The 17,488-nt window shown below is 40.5% G+C and overlaps 1 protein-coding gene across 2 annotated transcripts in view; it reads right to left on the bottom strand.

Annotated features, from left to right (window-relative positions):
• The window catches only part of LOC126161581 (Ig-like and fibronectin type-III domain-containing protein 1), a 666,669-nt gene that overhangs the window by 23,415 nt on the left and 625,766 nt on the right, over positions 1-17,488 (bottom strand). For both annotated transcript variants that reach the window (XM_049917526.1, XM_049917527.1), the window contains 4 exons: positions 16,186-16,336; positions 12,004-12,150; positions 1,556-1,667; positions 1,007-1,203 (listed from right to left, as the gene is read on the bottom strand). In XM_049917526.1, the coding sequence (XP_049773483.1) occupies positions 1,007-1,203; positions 1,556-1,667; positions 12,004-12,150; positions 16,186-16,336 (607 nt within the window). The remainder of the gene's footprint in view (positions 1-1,006; positions 1,204-1,555; positions 1,668-12,003; positions 12,151-16,185; positions 16,337-17,488) is intronic.

Genomic DNA, 17,488 nt, shown 5'->3' with positions numbered 1-17,488 from the left:
ATACTTGTGCTGAATCGGTGCATGTGAGTGTTATTATGATAAAGTGCAAATTTATTATTATATGTAGTTTTGTAATAATTTTATATGTTGATTACAATGAAAACACTAAATAGGAGTCAGTTGGCTAACTATGAGGATGGTGGAAGCCAGATAAAAAATGCTATTGACCCTTCTTTTCTAATGAGAAATTTGAGTCCGTATTTAGTTTGCCTTTTACCGAATCAGTAAAGCTACATTTTGTAATCAAAATGTAACTTTAACTTTAGTCTTATGTTTTGTTTTCATCTGTGTGGTTATGATCAAATGCACTGACATTGTGTACTTTTCCCATTCTGTGTCTGACTACTGTGCCAGTAACAGGTACTGGACCTGACAGTGGCTAGTTACGCGAGATACCCAACTATTCCTTTTGTTGTACCAACAGACATGTTCGATCTTGAAAACAGTAGATATTTCTAATTTAACTGCTCATTGGTGTAAATTAACACACTGCATGTGAATGAAGTTTCTAGTAAACCACATATAAAGGAAACTCCATGTAGGAATACTAAAAATGTAGGAAAAGATATATTGCTACTTACCATAAAGAAGGCATGTTAAGCTACAGACAAGCACAACTGAAAGACACTTATACAAAGGTTTCAACCACAGCCTTGACCAGCGAAAGAGAAATAGGGAAACACACTCCATCCATACACACAAGCAAGCACACCTCACCAACACATGACTGACAACTCCAGCAGCTCATGCCAGGGCTGGCCTGAGCTGCCACAGTTGGCAGTTATGTGTGGGTAAGGTGTGCTTGCTTGTGTGTATGAATGATGTGTGTCCGTTTCTATTTTGCTGATGAAGGCTGTGGCCAAAAGCTTTGTGTAAGTGTCTTTTAATTGTGCCTGTCTGCAACGTAATGTGTATTCTTTATAGTAAGTAGCAATCTGTCCTTTTCCTACATTGTTGAAGCTACATACAAGCCATTTATGTTTAAAAAGACAATTTAGTGGCATACCTATACTTCCAGATGAGATGTACTTATCCCTTGTTGTGAACTGCTTGGCTTCTGTCAGTGTGCTTGTACCTAGATGATTGCCAGCTTTAATGACACACTCATATGGCTCTCCATATTTCAGTCCTGTAATCAAGAGGCTGGTAGACTTGGTATCACTCTTCATTATAGTCCGAGAACCAACTTGCTTCCAGAAAACCCTAAAACGCAAAACAGCATAAGCATTAAATGCATACCTGACACACTGGAACAGGTAACGACATAAAATCAGAAAGCAGAACTTGAGATGAAAGATCAAAAATTTGTGTCACGTTATAACTCATGAATATCATAAAACTGGCTTTGATAGAAAAAGAAAATAACAATGAATGCTATAATTTTATGCAATTAGAACACAGTAAAATTCTTCAAGTAAACAGCAATGAAACTTAATGCTAATTAACTTCTTTATTTTGCAGCTCTTCTTTCTGTATCACCCTAATTTATAGTAGTCTAGAGAAATTTTGGCAGTGAATTATATATCTCCTGACTAAATTAATTTTGTCAATTTACCTGTACATTTCTACAGTATTTGGGTTCTTGACTGGAGGATCCCACTTCACAAGAACAGAATGTGCATCAACCAATTCAATTTGAATGTTCTGTGGAGGGCCAGGAAGGCGTCCTTCAAAAGTAAAAATGTCATTATGAATAATAATTTTATTTATTCATGATACTTATTAGATGAAATAAAATTTATGGGATATCAGTCTTGAATAGCAGAGATATCATAAAGTTAAAATCTCAGTTATTAAAAAATTGTAATCTCTTTCAATCAACCAGATCATTATCCTGGAAATTTGGCCTCTTCTCTAAAATGATTTTTTATGAGATGAGTTGTCCTAGAGTATTACCACACAGAAACACATGAAAGAACATCTGGTTCTGATATTCAGCAACTGTATACATATTCCTGTCTGTTTTTCTGCTTGTCAAATGATAATTTCATTTTAATGACCATTCTTCTTGTAGATAAGCATACTGGACAAAACATTTATCACCTGGAAGAGAAATCACACAAACACCATGCAACACCACCTCTAGCCTTGATAATTGCCTAAAGTGAAGAAGAGAGTCCCCAAGGTTCTTCAGATAATCCATATCCAGCTGAAGCCACTCATTGATGATTATAGCTCATAGACCTCCACAAGATTGTGGGGACATTGATTGCTATGTTTCGTCCATTGTTCCAAACAGTTGCAGACATATTCTGTGTGATGAAGATCATGTAGTTTTTTGAGCTAGTCAGGACTCATTGGGAGCCTGTGTGTTCTTCAGACCGGAAAGACATGTATGCTGCCTTGTGAACCCAGTTATTGTCATCTTTTATGATGTGTGTCTCCACAGCATACTCCTCATGAAGATGTAGGAGGAAGGGCAACAATTGTCTCCTAAAATGTTTAAATAAATGTTTTTGTTCATGTCCACAGTAACCTGAATGAGTGTGCCCAAGGTGTGGTATGAAAAACACTCCTGAAACATGGCAGAACCACCTTCAAACTGAACTCCACCCTCAACACACTGCAGGTTAATGCCTCATGAGCAGTCATTGCATTTGCTGCCTTGCATAATTTGATAAGAGACAAATTAGTGACTTGATGGACCATACCACATAGTTCCAGGCATCTACTGTCCAGTTTCTGTGTTGTTTTACCCACTGAGACATGTAGGTATGTGCTACCATGAGTAACGGTCTTTTTTGTGAGTGAAAAAATGGACTGCAAAATTTTGAAATTTTTATGTCAGGTATTGTTTCTTTTAAGAGAGATAGTGCATTTTTTCCTGCAGATCTCTATGTCACGGAGTGTATGATTATCCGCCATCTATTAATAGATTTCGGTAGTTCCAAGAACTGATATCTCATTATTCAGTAATATAATGGACAATGTCTAAGTTTTGAAGGCTGTGAGCTGTGATTTGGAGTTACACATTTACAGTAACACAGGAGATGATAGAAGTAAGTAAAAGCTCAACTATGAGTTACATAATTCTACAGAATGTTTCACAATTTGTATTACAGGATTCTATGTGTTGTAGACAGGATTTAGTGGATATACACTGCCGGAAAAAAAATTGGAACACTAGGTAGGAGCTGTGTGACATAAGCAAGAGTTGGTAGGCATGTCTACTCAAATTTCATGCCATTCACAAGAGTGGTGTTAGAAGTGACACTATGAGGATGCATATCAGGTTTGCTTTCAATACATGCTGTAATGGTCAGTTACCTTTCATACTGGATATGGTGAGTTGATGTTAGTCAAAAAGACAAGGCCGCCATTATCAACATCTCACCGAGTTTGAAAGTGGTCATATAATAGGGCTGCAAGGAGATGGATGCTCCATCTGCAATATTGCAGAAAGACTTGGCAGGATATAGCCACTATACATGATTGCTGGCAGATGCGGTCATGAGAATCTGTTATCGCAAGACGACCAGGCTCTGGATCATGACGTGGCACTACCAAGAGGGAAGAAAGTCGTGTTTGGCATATAACTCCGGCACAACATACTGCATCTGCAGCAGCAATTTGAACAGCAGCTGGCACCACAGTCACACAACAGACTGTTACAGAATGGTTACTTCAAGGACAGCTCCAAGCCAGTTGCTCTGTAGTGTGCACTACACTGACACAAGTCGTGTACTCCTAGCTCACTCATTTGTGACATAGTTTAATTCTTAATTTCTTTGCGTGTTTTTGGTACTTGCATTGTTTAATTCATAAATTTCGGGTGTATTATAGTATTTGAAAGTTGTAGCATCGCGTTTTAGTACCTGAATAGTGTAAATTCACGTAGTCGTTTGTCTTCTGTTTTTGTTTTGAACGGCCAGTGTCGGTTGGTCACAGTCAGTGTTCTCCCTGCCGCCGTTGGATAAGCAGCTGCAGCAGCAAGTCGTATACTCCTAGCTCACACATTTGTTACATAGTTTAATTCTTAATTTCTTTGCGTGTTTTTGGTACTTGCATTGTTTAATTCATAAATTTTGGGCGTATTATGGTATTTGAGAGTTGTAGCATTGCGTTTTAGTACCTGAATAGTGTAAAATCGCGTAGTCTCCTTCCGCCGCCGAGCAGTGTGTCAGCAGTGTGCAAGTAGCAGCATTACTGCATTTACTAGGCAATCTTGTATTTTAATAACTGTTTAAATTTTGTGTCGATTTGATTGCGCTCTCTGTAGATTAGTTCAGACGTTCTTTGCACAACAGTTTTTAGCATGGATAGGGACTGCAACTGCTGTGTTCGTATGCAGGCTGAGTTGGCATTACTTCGCTCCCAGCTTCAGGCAGTGTTGGCTTTGGTCACACAGCTTGAGGCTGTTGCCGATGGGCATCACTGTGGGGGTCCGGATGGGGGTTCGTCGGGGATGGCCAGCTCGTCCCACGCATCCTCCAATCGGACTACGACTGTGGTTGCCCAGGATACTGCCTCACCTGTGGTAGAGTGGGAGGTCGTCTCAAGGTGTGGCAGGGGGCAAAAGACATTCCGGAGGGCTGAACGGAAGGCCTCTCCAGTTTGTCTGATGAACCGGTTTCAGGCTCTGTCTCAGGCTGATACTGATCTTCGGCCTGACATGGTTGCTTGTCCTGTTCCAGAGGTTGCCCCGCAGTCTGCAAGATCCAGGCGGTTGCAGAGGGTGGGCTTACTGGTAGTTGGGAGCTCCAACATCAGGCATGTAATGGGGTCCCTTAGGGATATCGCAGCAAGAGAGGGGAAGAAAACCAATGTGCACTCCGTGTGCATACCAGGGGGAGCCATTCCAGATGTGGAAAAAGTCCTTCCGGATGCCATGAAGGGTACAGGGTGCACCCATCTGCAGGTGGTCGCTCATGTCGGCACCAATGATGTTTGTCGCTATGGATCGGAGGAAATCCTCTCTGGCTTCTGGCGCCTATCTGATTTGGTGAAGACTGCCAGTCTCGCTAGTGGGATGAAAGCAGAGCTCACCATCTGCAGCATCATCGACAGGACTGACTGCGGACCTTTGGTACAGAGCCGAGTGGAGGGTCTGAATCAGAGGCTGAGACGGTTCTGCGACCGTGTGGGCTGCAGATTCCTCAACTTGCGCCATAGGGTGGTGGGGTTTCGGGTTCCGCTGGATAGGTCAGGAGTCCACTACAGGCAACAAGCGGCTACACGGGTAGCAGGGATTGTGTGGCGTGGGCTGGGCAGTTTTTTAGGTTAGATGGCCTTGGGCAAGTACAGAAGGGGCAACAGCCTCAACAGGTGCGGGGCAAAGTCAGGACATGCGGGGACCAAGCAGCAATCGGTATTGTAATTGTAAACTGTTGAAGCTGCATTGGTAAAGTACCGGAACTTCAAGCACTGATAGCAAGCACCGAAGCTGAAATCGTTATAGGTACAGAAAGCTGGCTGAAGCCAGAGATAAATTCTGCCGAAATTTTTACAAAGTTACAGACGGTGTTTAGAAAGGATAGATTGCATGCAACCGGTGGTGGAGTGTTCGTCGCTGTTAGTAGTAGTTTATCCTGTAGTGAAGTAGAAGTGGATAGTTCCTGTGAATTATTATGGGTGGAGGTTATACTCAACAACCAAGCTAGGTTAATAATTGGCTCCTTTTACCAACCTCCTGACTCAGCAGCATTAGTGGCAGAACAACTGAGAGAAAATTTGGAATACATTTCACATAAATTTTCTCAGCTTGTTATAGTCTTAGGTGGAGATTTCTACCAGATATAGACTGGGACACTCAGATGTTTAGGACGGGTGGTAGGGATAGAGCATCGAGTGACATTATACTGAGTGCACTAACCAAAAATTACCTCGAGCAATTAAACAGAAAACCAACTCGTGGAGATAACATCTTGGACCTACTGATAACAAACAGACCCAAACTTTTCAACTCTGTATGTGCAGAACAGGGAATCAGTGATCATAAGGCCGTTGCAGCATCCCTGAATATGGAAGTTAATAGGAATATAAAAAAAGGGAGGAAGGTTTATCTGTTTAGCAAGAGTAATAGAAGGCAGATTTCAGACTACCTAACAGATCAAAACGAAAATTTCTGTTACGACACTGACAATGTTGAGTGTTTATGGAAAAAGTTCAAGGCAATCGTAAAATGCATTTTAGACAGGTACGTGCTGAGTAAAACTGTGAGGGATGGGAAAAACCCAATGTGGTACAACAACAAAGTTAGGAAACTACTGCGAAAGCAAAGAGAGCTTCACTCCAAGTTTAAACACAGCCAAAACCTCTCAGACAAACAGAAGCTAAACGATGTCAAAGTTAGCGTAAGGAGGACTATGCGTGAAGCGTTCAGTGAATTTGAAAGTAAAATTCTATGTACCGACTTGACAGAAAATCCTAGGAAGTTCTGGTCTTACGTTAAATCAGTAAGTGGCTCGAAACAGCATATCCAGACAATCCGGGATGATGAAGTCATTGAAACAGCGGATGACACGCGTAAAGCTGAAATACTAAACACCTTTTTCCAAAGCTGTTTCACAGAGGAAGACCACACTGCAGTTCGTTCTCTAAATCCTCGCACAAACAAAAAAATGGCTGACATCGAAATAAGTGTCCAAGGAATAGAAAAGCAACTGGAATCACTCAACAGAGGAAAGTCCACTGGACCTGACGGGATACCAATTCGATTCTACACAGAATACGTGAAAGAACTTGCCCCCCTTCTAACAGCCGTGTACTGCAAGTCTCTAGAGGAACGGAAGGTTCCAAATGATTGGAAAAGAGCACAGGTAGTCCCAGTCTTCAAGAAGGGTCGTTGAGCAGATGCGCAAAACTATAGATCTATATCTCTGACATCAATCTGTTGTAGAATTTTAGAACATGTTTTTTGCTCGAGTATCATGTCGTTTTTGGAAACCCAGAATCTACTATGTAGGAATCAACATGGATTCTGGAAACAGCGATCGTGTGAGACCCAACTTGCTTTATTTGTTCATGAGACCCAGAAAATATTAGATACAGGCTCCCAGGTAGATGCTATTTTCCTTGACTTCCGGAAGGCGTTCGATACAGTTCCGCACTGTCGCCTGATATACAAAGTAAGAGCCTACGGAATATCAGACCAGCTGTGTGGCTGGATTGAAGAGTTTTTAGCAAACAGAACACAGCATGTTGTTATCAATGGAGAGACGTCTACAGATGTTAAAGTAACCTCTGGCGTGCCACAGGGGAGTGTTATGGGACCATTGCTTTTCATAATATATATAAATGACCTAGTAGATAGTGTCGGAAGTTCCATGTGGCTTTTCGCAGATGATGCTGTAGTATACAGAGAAGTTGCAGCATTAGAAAATTGTAGCGAAATGCAGGAAGATCTGCAGCAGATAGGCACTTGGTGCAGGGAGTGGCAACTGACCCTTAACATAGACAAATGTAATGTACTGTGAATACATAGAAAGAAGGATCCTTTATTGTATGATTATATGATAGCGGAACAAACACTGGTACCAGTTACTTCTGTAAAATATCTGCGAGTATGCATGTGGAACGATTTGAAGTGGAATGATCATATAAAATTAATTGTTGGTAAGGCGGGTACCAGGTTGAGATTCATTGGGAAAGTCCTTAGAAAATGTAGTCCATCAACAAAGGAGGTGGCTTACAAAACACTTGTTCGACCTATACTTGAGTATTGCTCATCAGTGTGGGATCCGTACCAGATCGGGTTGACGGAGGAGATAGAGAAGATCCAAAGAAGAGCGGCGCGTTTCATCACAGGGTTATTTGGTAACTGTGATAGCGTTACGGAGATGTTTAACAAACTCAAGTGGCAGACTCTGCAAGAGAGGCGCTCTGCATCGCGGTGTAGCTTGCTCGCCAGGTTTCGAGAGGGTGCGTTTCTGAATGAGGTATCGAATATATTGCTTCCCCCTACTTATACCTCCCGAGGAGGTCACGAATGTAAAATTAGAGAGATTAGAGTGCGCACGGAGGCTTTCAGACAGTCGTTCTTCCCGCGAACCATACGCGACTGGAACAGGAAAGGGAGGTAATGACAGTGGCACGTAAAGTGCCCTCCGCCACACACCGTTGGGTGGCTTGCGGAGTATAAATGGAGATGTAGATGTAGATGTAGACCTCAAACCACTGCCATCTGTGACTTCAGTGGTGTCAAGCAAGAGCTTATTGGAGGGCAGGGTGGAGGTCTGTTGTGTTTGTTGATGAAAGCTGGTTCTGCCTCGGTTCCAGCAGTGGCCATGTGTTGGGTTGTAGGAGGCCAGTTGAGGGCTTACACCCAACTTGTCTGTGTGCTAGACACACTGGATCTGTACCTGGAGCTATGGTCTAAGATTAGATTTCATATCACTCACTCATGGCTCTCCCAGGTACCATGACTGCAAATTTGTACATCAGTTTGGTACTTCAACCTGCTACACTGCCACTCATGAACAGCATTCCAGGAAGTGTTTTCCAACAGGATAATGCTCACTCACATGACAATGCTGTAACCCAACATGGTCCTCAGAGTGGCAGCATGTTGCCTGGGCCTGCTCAGTCACTGCTCAGTCACCAAATCTATCTCCAATCGGGCACATGTGGGACATCATTGGACAACAACTCCAGCATCATCCAAAAACTATTAACTGTTCCTACATTGACCGACCAAGTGTTACAGTCATGGAACTCCATCACACCTATACAACACAGTTCATGCATATTTTCATGTTTGCATTCACATTCTGGCAGTCACACTGATTATTAATGTACCAGCATTTCACATTTACAATGGCTTATCTTGCACTTACATTAACCTGTGATTTTTCTGTTTTAATCACTTAAATACGGTACTTAGAAAAATGTGTTCTCAAAATTTCATTATTCTACATTAATTATTTTTGGTGCTGCAGTTTTTTCCATCAGTATAGTTTTGATGAAGAACATATGTCTGGAAATGTATCATTCAGATGTAAAGTAAGTTTGTAGATCAGATCACTTTCAAATCTACCATTTAAATCTGCACACAGTGGAAACAATGAGCTCTGACATGTGTTTTCTAGGGAACTGCTCCCTGTGGCAGTCCTGCTGTTTGTGGGGGTGGTATGAGGATTGGGGCTGTGAGGGGAAAATGGCATGGGAGATCTGTCTGCAGAATAGATCTGTGGGATAGTGCCTGCCTGTGAAGGCCCTGGTGAGACTCTCAGCATACTGGCAAGGCAGACATTGTAGATGCAATGCCCCCAAAACCCAACAATTCTGGATGCACCATTGTAGCTGGTTACTGTGACCCATTGAAAGAATTTTGGTCCTCACTGACCAACACCGTCAGTTAACTGCCCATAATATAGCCTGCCATGTCAAAGATACCAACCATTTCCTTCACACACTCTGCATCATCCCCACCCCTTTACCTTCCAGATCCCTAATCATCACTGTTGATCCCGCTTGCCTGTATACTAACATCCCTCTTGCCCATGATCCTACCTCTATTGAAAACTACCTTTCCTAACATCCTTCAGACTCCAGACCCATTAGCTTATTCTTCATGCACCTTACTACCTTGTCGTAAATCACAACTCTTTTTCTTTTAATGCAATGTATACAAACAAATCTGCAGCACAGCTGTGGGCAACTGCATGGCACGATCCTATGCCACGTAGAGGAGATTTTTCTAGCCTGCCAAAATGCCAAACCCTTAGTCTGCTTCAGGTTTATTGATGATATCTTCATAATCTGGACTCAGGACCAAGACAACCTCTCCTCATCCCTCACAGCCTCAACGCCTACTCTCCCATATGCTTCACTTGGTCTTTCTCAACCCTGTTTGCCACCTTCCTGAACATTGACCTCCTCCTCTGTGATGGCTCCATCAAAACCACTGTCCACATTAAATCCACACCTGCATTTTGATAGCTGTCATCCCTTCCACACCAAAAAATCTCTCCCATACAGCCTCGTCAGCTGAGGACAGCATATGTGCACTGGAAAACCTCCCTTCCCCAGTATGCTGAAAGTGTCACCAAGGCCTTCACAGGCAGGAACTTTCCCCCCCAGACCTAGTCTGCAGACAGGTTTCTCATGCCATTTCCCCACACATCCCAATCCTCCCACTTCCCTCTAGAGCCAGTTACAAAAGAGTGCCCCCCTTCATCATCAAGTACCCCCCCCCCCCCCCCCCCCCCGGACTGGAACAACTGCGCCATATCCCTCATCAGGCCTTTGATTATCTATCATCAGGCCCTGAAATGAAGGAACCCTACCCAAGGTTCTTTTCACTCCTTCTAAAGTGGTGTTCCATCACCCATCCAACCTCCACAACATCCTAGTCCATACTTAAGCCACTCCCAATCCCAATCTGTTTCCACTGGAATCATATCCCTGTGAAAGACCCATGTGCAAGATCTGCCTAGTCCACCCAACCAGCACTTATTCCATTCTTGTCCGGGCTTATTTTACCCCAACAAAGTCCAGGCCACCTGTGAAAGCAGCTATGATTTATCAGCTCTGGTGCTACAATGCACAGGTTTTTACATTGGTATGACTACCAGCCAGCTGTCCACCAGGATGAACTGCCACTGCCAAACTGTGTCCAAGAGAACATAACATGCTTAATTCCAGTGGCTGCTTCACTAGGCATCTGGATCCTCCCCTCCAACACCAGTTTTTCTGAACTGTGCAAATGTGTGTTATCTTTACAATACATTCTCCACTTCTGAAATTATCCCATCCTCAACCTACGGTAACCTACCATAGGCACACACTTCACTGAATAGTTTCCACCCTGTCCATCCTGTCACCTCCTCCCTCTTCTCGTCTCTCAGCCTCACTGTATGCCACCCTCTGCCAATGCCCCTCTTGTCCTTTTTCACTCCCCATTCCTCCTCTTCCTTTTTGCCCTACAGCCTTCCGATGCTCCGCCTGTTGACAGTCTAGTCCCTGTGCACACTGCCAGACAGTGCTCTTTCCTTCTACCTCCCATGCTGTCCCTTCCCCTTCCCCACTCCCTCCAGATTGCTGCTTCCATTCTATGTGATTCTTACATTTCGGTCTGAGCTGCCAGAGATGATGCTTGTGTGTGTGTGAGGTGTGCTTGCTTATGTGAAAGAGAGAGATAGATAGAGAGAGAGAGAGAGAGAGAGAGAGAGAAGGGGGGGGGGACTTTAAGTGGCTTCAGTTCCCAGACAATGTTGCATTGGCAATAACAATAAACAAAGCTCAAGATCGGGGGAGGGGGGGGGGGGGGAGGATATTTGGGCGTACATTCAACTCCATACATATTTAACAACTGCGAAGCACTGCCATGTTTGCTAGTATCTGTATACATCCAAACTACTGTTATTTTATTCTTGTGATTACTACTTAAGATCCATGATACAGCAAAATTTTCCAATAAATATAATTTCATAAGGACTATGGTCCAGATGCTCACAAACTTATCATCTGCTGAATTAGTCAAATTAGTCATAAAGGTTATATATTTATAAATATACCACATATGCTAGAGGTGACAAGGTGAACATAAAGTGGCCTCAGACATTGTGGAAAAGTGTAGGAGTGCATTCCTTCACTGTTTAGTACAATGATGTGAGTGCTTATTTGAATCAAGGGAGGTTATCACAGTTGTCAAGATGCTGGATTTGAATTAATATGTTTATTTAGGTGTCTGTAACTTATTAAATCAATTGAGATGAATGCTTGGGAGATTCCTCCAACAATGCCTCAGCTAATCTCCAAATTGAAATAGTTCTCGTATCTCTAAGGACACTGACATATCATTAATTTGAACCTTTCTTCATGTGTTGTTATAAATTAGTGTGGACATATAAACCATACCTTTGTCTCTAGTGTGTATACAACTTTAGATTTCCTTGTATGAGGAACAGTAATGGTGCCATGCATATTGCTAAGATGTTAAGTCCAAAAAGGTTCAATTAAGATTGCAGATGCCTATGATTTATGTATACACAATAAAAAATAAACTTATTAAAATATTAGAATTCACATAATTGTGATATTCTGCTCAGGGGCACTTTTTACCTCTGTCCTCATGGAAACATGCCATAATTTGCTTTGTATAAGACAAAACACAAAACTTGTTGTTGAAAAGTGGTTCCCCTCGACACCAATCGAGGCATCGCCTCGGCACTCCCCACTGTGCACAGCAACTTCTGTGATCAGAACCATCTGAAGTAAAACCAAATAAACATCATTAGTGACAAAATAGAGTGGACATGTTTTAAAAGATATTTAAACATGATGAACAGAAAGTATTTACCTCTTATTTCTGGAATCAGTGAGTCTACTTTGAAACTAATTAAATTCAAGTGACTAGCAAGCTTTTCTATTTAAATGATTTATTGCAGCAAAATAGCCATTATAGTTATACATTAGATTACAATCATTTGAGAGTGAATTACAAGGATGTATTGAGTGTCTGCATAATTCTTAGTAGATTACATTCAGTGCTGGTATTATAACAGATTATCATTTGAACCATTTATTGCATGGTCTCTAATTGGTCTGGCCCTCTTGTTGCATATTTCTATATGGTATTTCTCACAAGACTGTCAACATAGTGTACACTTGCAAAGGTTTGACGGTTCGTGGTATGTTGTATTTGCACAAATTTCATGGTGGAATCCGTGTACTGCGAGTCTTGTAAGTACGTGTTCATCTCAAAATTTGCTGCTGTCCAAGTGCGGTCGATCATGGCCCCGGATCCATAGAATTCCGTTGGTACTTCCTCTCTTTTCTTGAGTAGTGATCTTAGTAGGTTCTCTGATGCTGATGTGTTGGGAAGTAAGAACTTTGTCCTTAGATCCTCGATGAGGGAAGATTCTCGGGCGAGAAGGTATACTAATCTTGATCTTGTGGTTTTTTGCTACCCCTAATGCTCTTTTGATATAGGTTGCTTTTACTCTTTCCAATGTTTCTAAGTTCTTTTCATTTAGGTGTATCCATAAGATTTCTATCCCATAAGCCAGTATCGGTATTATTTTTGATTTGAAGAGTGCCATAGCTGTGTCTAGATTTAGTGTTCTGATGGAACTTATTTCGTTTATTGCTCTGCTGGCCTGTGTCGCTTTCTCTGTTATGTGTTTAGTGAAGCACTTTGCGGACAGCTGGAGTGTTATCCCTAGATATTTGTAATCTTTTGTGATAGATATTTGCTTTCCTTGTAGTGCAGTTCTTGTCGTTTTTGGGATTTGCCCGCCTGGTCTTCTATTGTGTATTAATAATATTAAGTATAGATGAATCAAAACTGTTTCATGGCAGATAATTCATTGTTCGACAGGATGGAGCTTTGTGGATATAATTTTACTTATTCTGTAGGTTTTCAAGGGCAACAGTGATATTAACGGTATTACTTCAATATGATCATCACTAGATCTAGTTATGAGAACAAAGAAGTGTGTAACAGTTTCAAGAGTACAGTCCTAGCATTATTTTCATGTATTTGTTCTGGGAAATATGCTCCAAAAACAGGCACAAATATCAAAAGGAGACAGTATACCACTGCAGACACTAATAGTGATAAAACACATTTATAGCACTGACATGACAGCTACATAGTATATTAATATAAGACAAAAATCACAGTTACTCCATGAAAATATATTTACAGTGTAGCAGATAAATATCAAAGACAGTTCAAAAGTCATTACTGTTACACATTTTGAAGTAAAAACGAGGACAGTCACTCCACAGGAAGAACAAATGTTAGAGTTTAAGCAGTGGAAAATCCAGGGTGGAATGTCAGAATATTACGAAAAGGAAAGTTGCTATTCACCATATAGCAAAGATGTTGAGTCAAGCTTTTGTATAAATGTAAATACTTTAAGGATTGATTAAAGGACATTTTTTACTGTTGGTGTTAAAAATTCTCATAGCAGGGCAAGTCCTTCCCAGTTTTAAATAGTATATCATGGCCTGCTTTTAACAATACTGAGTTGTGCGTGCAGTCTGAATTGTGATACGAAGTTGTTTGTATGGATATTAGTAGGGTGAGTCAATGAACTGAAACATATAGAAAGTAGATATTTGAATTTAAATATAAATCTTATAACTGCCTTATTAATAAAAGAGTAACAGGGCCAAAATATTGGGACATGTCTCATGAAGCTGTACAAAGTGTTGCTCAGTTTTCATGCAGTCTAAAAGAGCAGCTACTTAGGGACATTTCTGAGAGCTGATATAAAAATTATGGGTAATGACTGCAAGTGCAACCAAAGGAAGGAACTTGAATATTAGGACAAAGTGTTATTTTATGGTATAATGTTATTCTGACATTCAATACAGAAAATAGTTTCCTCACTCAGTGATAAAGCACAGATTATAATTGAAATGAAGGAAATTTAAGCAATAATAAAGCTTGAGTTATTCAAGAGAGACCACCACCATCACAACCTTTTAGTAAGGTTAACACATCCAGAGATATCATAATATTACATTTGTAGCATAAGCCAATAAACTATTCCAGCTAAGTTGCATTGTATATCAAATTGTTCATAACATATAACAGGATATATGTGTATAGGAAGCGAGACAGCTTCATGGAAGCAAATAATTGAGGTTTTACGGTATGACAAACATGATTGCGCTCCTCACATCATTTGTAATCCCAGATTCTGCAGTTCAGTAAATATGATCACCGTACATTCTTCTAACAAAGATCTATATGTTACACAACATATTTTCTTTCTGGTCTGAAATATGTGCAAGGTGTACAACTTTGCTTCTGCCGTTTTTTCCACAACATTTGAGGTTTTAATGAAACAAATTGGTTACACATATATCATTCAAAGTATTTTCCATCACTGGCCACTACTTTCTCCCATCTTTTGGGCAGTGTATGAATCCCACATTAAAAAAAAAAAATTGTTCATCTTTTGAAGTGATCCACGAATCGATCCAATTTGTGACTTCTTCATGAGATTGGAAGTGTTGGTCAGCCAGGCCATGTGCCATTGATCTAAACAGGTAATAGTCAGAGGGAGCAATGTCTGGAGTGGTTGGGGTAGGACTTCTTATTTTAACATTTCCAAGTACTTTTTGACCTCTTTTGCAACATGGGGTTGAGCGTTGTCATGCTGCAAAATCACTTTGTCGTGCCTCTTGCTGTATTGTGGCCGTTTGTCTTTTAATGCTCTGCTCAAACACATTAATTGCATTCAATAATGAACTCAGTGACTGTTTTACTTGGTTTTAACACCTCATAGTACACAATGACGAGCTGGTCCCACCAAATGCAAAGCATTATCTTGGAGCCATGAATATTTGGCTTGGCTGTTGATGTGGAAGCATGGCCTGGACATTCTCATGATTTTTTGCATTTATGGTTATCATAATGAACCCTTTTTTTGTTCCCAGTCACAATGCAATGCAGAAATCCCTTCCATTTTTGCCCCTGGAGCAAATGTTCACAAATACACAAATGCCGGTTCAACATCTCTTGGTTTCAGCCCACATGGGACCCAAGTTCCTTCTTTCTGAATCATGCCCATAGCTTTGAGACATTTTGAAATGGCTTGCTGTGTCACTCCCACTAAATGTGCCATTTCTTCTTGAGTTTGACATGAGTCTTCACTCAGCAATGTCTCCAGTTTTGCATCTTCGAAAACATTCTCTCTTCCACCACTATGCCGATCTACAACATTAAAATCACCATTCTTGAAGCATTGAAACCACTCACAACATGTTCTTTCACTAATAGCGTCCTTATCATATGTAACTGAGAGCATTCGATGAGACTCGGCCGTTGTTTTCTTCATACTGAAACAAAACAGTAACAACTCCCACAAATGACGAGAATTAGGCTCGTAAACTGACATTTTCAATCAAGAACAATTTTATGATGCACACACAAGTTAACTAATGTTTGAATGAGGTTATGTTGACTAAGGTCCAAGCTAACTGCCCGACATCTGCGATCTGTTTCTTTCAACCACTGCTTACCTTTGTCGCTACCTATTGGCAAATGGCAGAAGCAAAGTTGTACAACTTGTACTAAAATTAAGATTTACTTATCCAACAAATGATGATATTGGGACATTGCTATGACTGACATGTAAGACTGTTAAATAATTGTTAGAGGAAAAAGCAAAACTGTGTTGCATGACTCAAAATCATTTGTTTTCCCATCAGAATACTCAGGTTGTTAACTATTTTAATTACTGCAGCTAAATTTCTAACATTACATTGTACTGATAAAAACCTTACCAGCTGCACACTTCATCAACTTGTCAAAATCATTTATGCACTCTGGTTTATCAATTACAGCATCAATGTCTAAGTAGAATGAGCATGCTACCATACAGCTTGATGTCACATTTTGTTCAATGCAGCATTGTGTCACATTGTTGCTGGCAGCCTGTAAAATGATTAAAATACATAATTTTTAAGTTTACACAGAGTGACTACACTATTTTACCATATCTGTGTGAACATAAAATAATAAGTGGAGGCAATGTATATGAAAATTTACAGGAGTGGCAAAACAAAACTACAGGAAAGGTGGGTTCTCTATTGTCTATGGAAATTAATTAATGTGAGATATGTGGGATGAATTATACAGCTGACAATGCATTTGTAATCCAACCACCATGTTAACTACACAAGAGATTCATTTTGGTGTATTTTGTGGGTATAGTTTTTATTTGTGTGCAAGCTGATTGTTGTTATCATGGCTCATGGTCACATAGTGTTTTGAAGATACCACATATGTTATGTGGATTCAGACTGCTGGGACTACGTTCCAGCATGTCACAGCTTAATGTTGTAGAGTGGACTTTAATTCCCACATGGTTGACAATGATAAAATGTTGAAATTGCAATCACAATAAATATTTTTAACAGCCATATGTGGAATGACTTCTTTCTGTAATTACATTTAGACTGTACCCTCATCGAAATTCTGAAATGATATTAAGTTAGCAGAGTGATTGAGAGACAGAGATAGATAGGTAGATAGATAGATAGACACAGAGAGAGAGAGAGAGAGAGAGAGAGAGAGAGAGAGAGAGAGAACACCAAGGGGGATTTGGGGGGGGGGGGGGTGAATTTGAAGTGATTATAAGGCCTCAAAAAATTCTGTAGCAGTAATATTTCTGATATACATTGTGAAAGGATGAATTCCAGCACATCTTCAAGAATTCCATCATGGCATTAAAAAAATATGCAAGAAATGGCCAGTGATGTATTCTCTTAAATGTTCTGCACAGTCTTGGTTCTAAACTGGTAACTTCAGTGAACTTAACAGTGTTTAAATGTATCTTCAGTGTTGTGATGGGTAGCTGTTACACAAATACCTAATCTGCAAGCATACTGACATAGTGGATCCAATTTAATACTGTGCAGATGGAAGCAATTTGAAAAAGATGTCGATTTGAATATGCACTAAATTATTTCATGAATGAAAAACTTGTAATCCCTCATTGAATTAGTTACCATTATACATGTATGTTTTTTATTCTGTGTTCTGTAGTTTAATGAATTATTAACTTTGAACTGAGAAGCCTGAATC

Source organism: Schistocerca cancellata, chromosome 2, assembly GCF_023864275.1.
Source record: "Schistocerca cancellata isolate TAMUIC-IGC-003103 chromosome 2, iqSchCanc2.1, whole genome shotgun sequence".
Taxonomy (NCBI): domain Eukaryota; kingdom Metazoa; phylum Arthropoda; class Insecta; order Orthoptera; family Acrididae; genus Schistocerca; species Schistocerca cancellata.
Note: the sequence above shows the minus strand (reverse complement) of the source record. Positions and strands in the feature narration are given on the sequence as shown.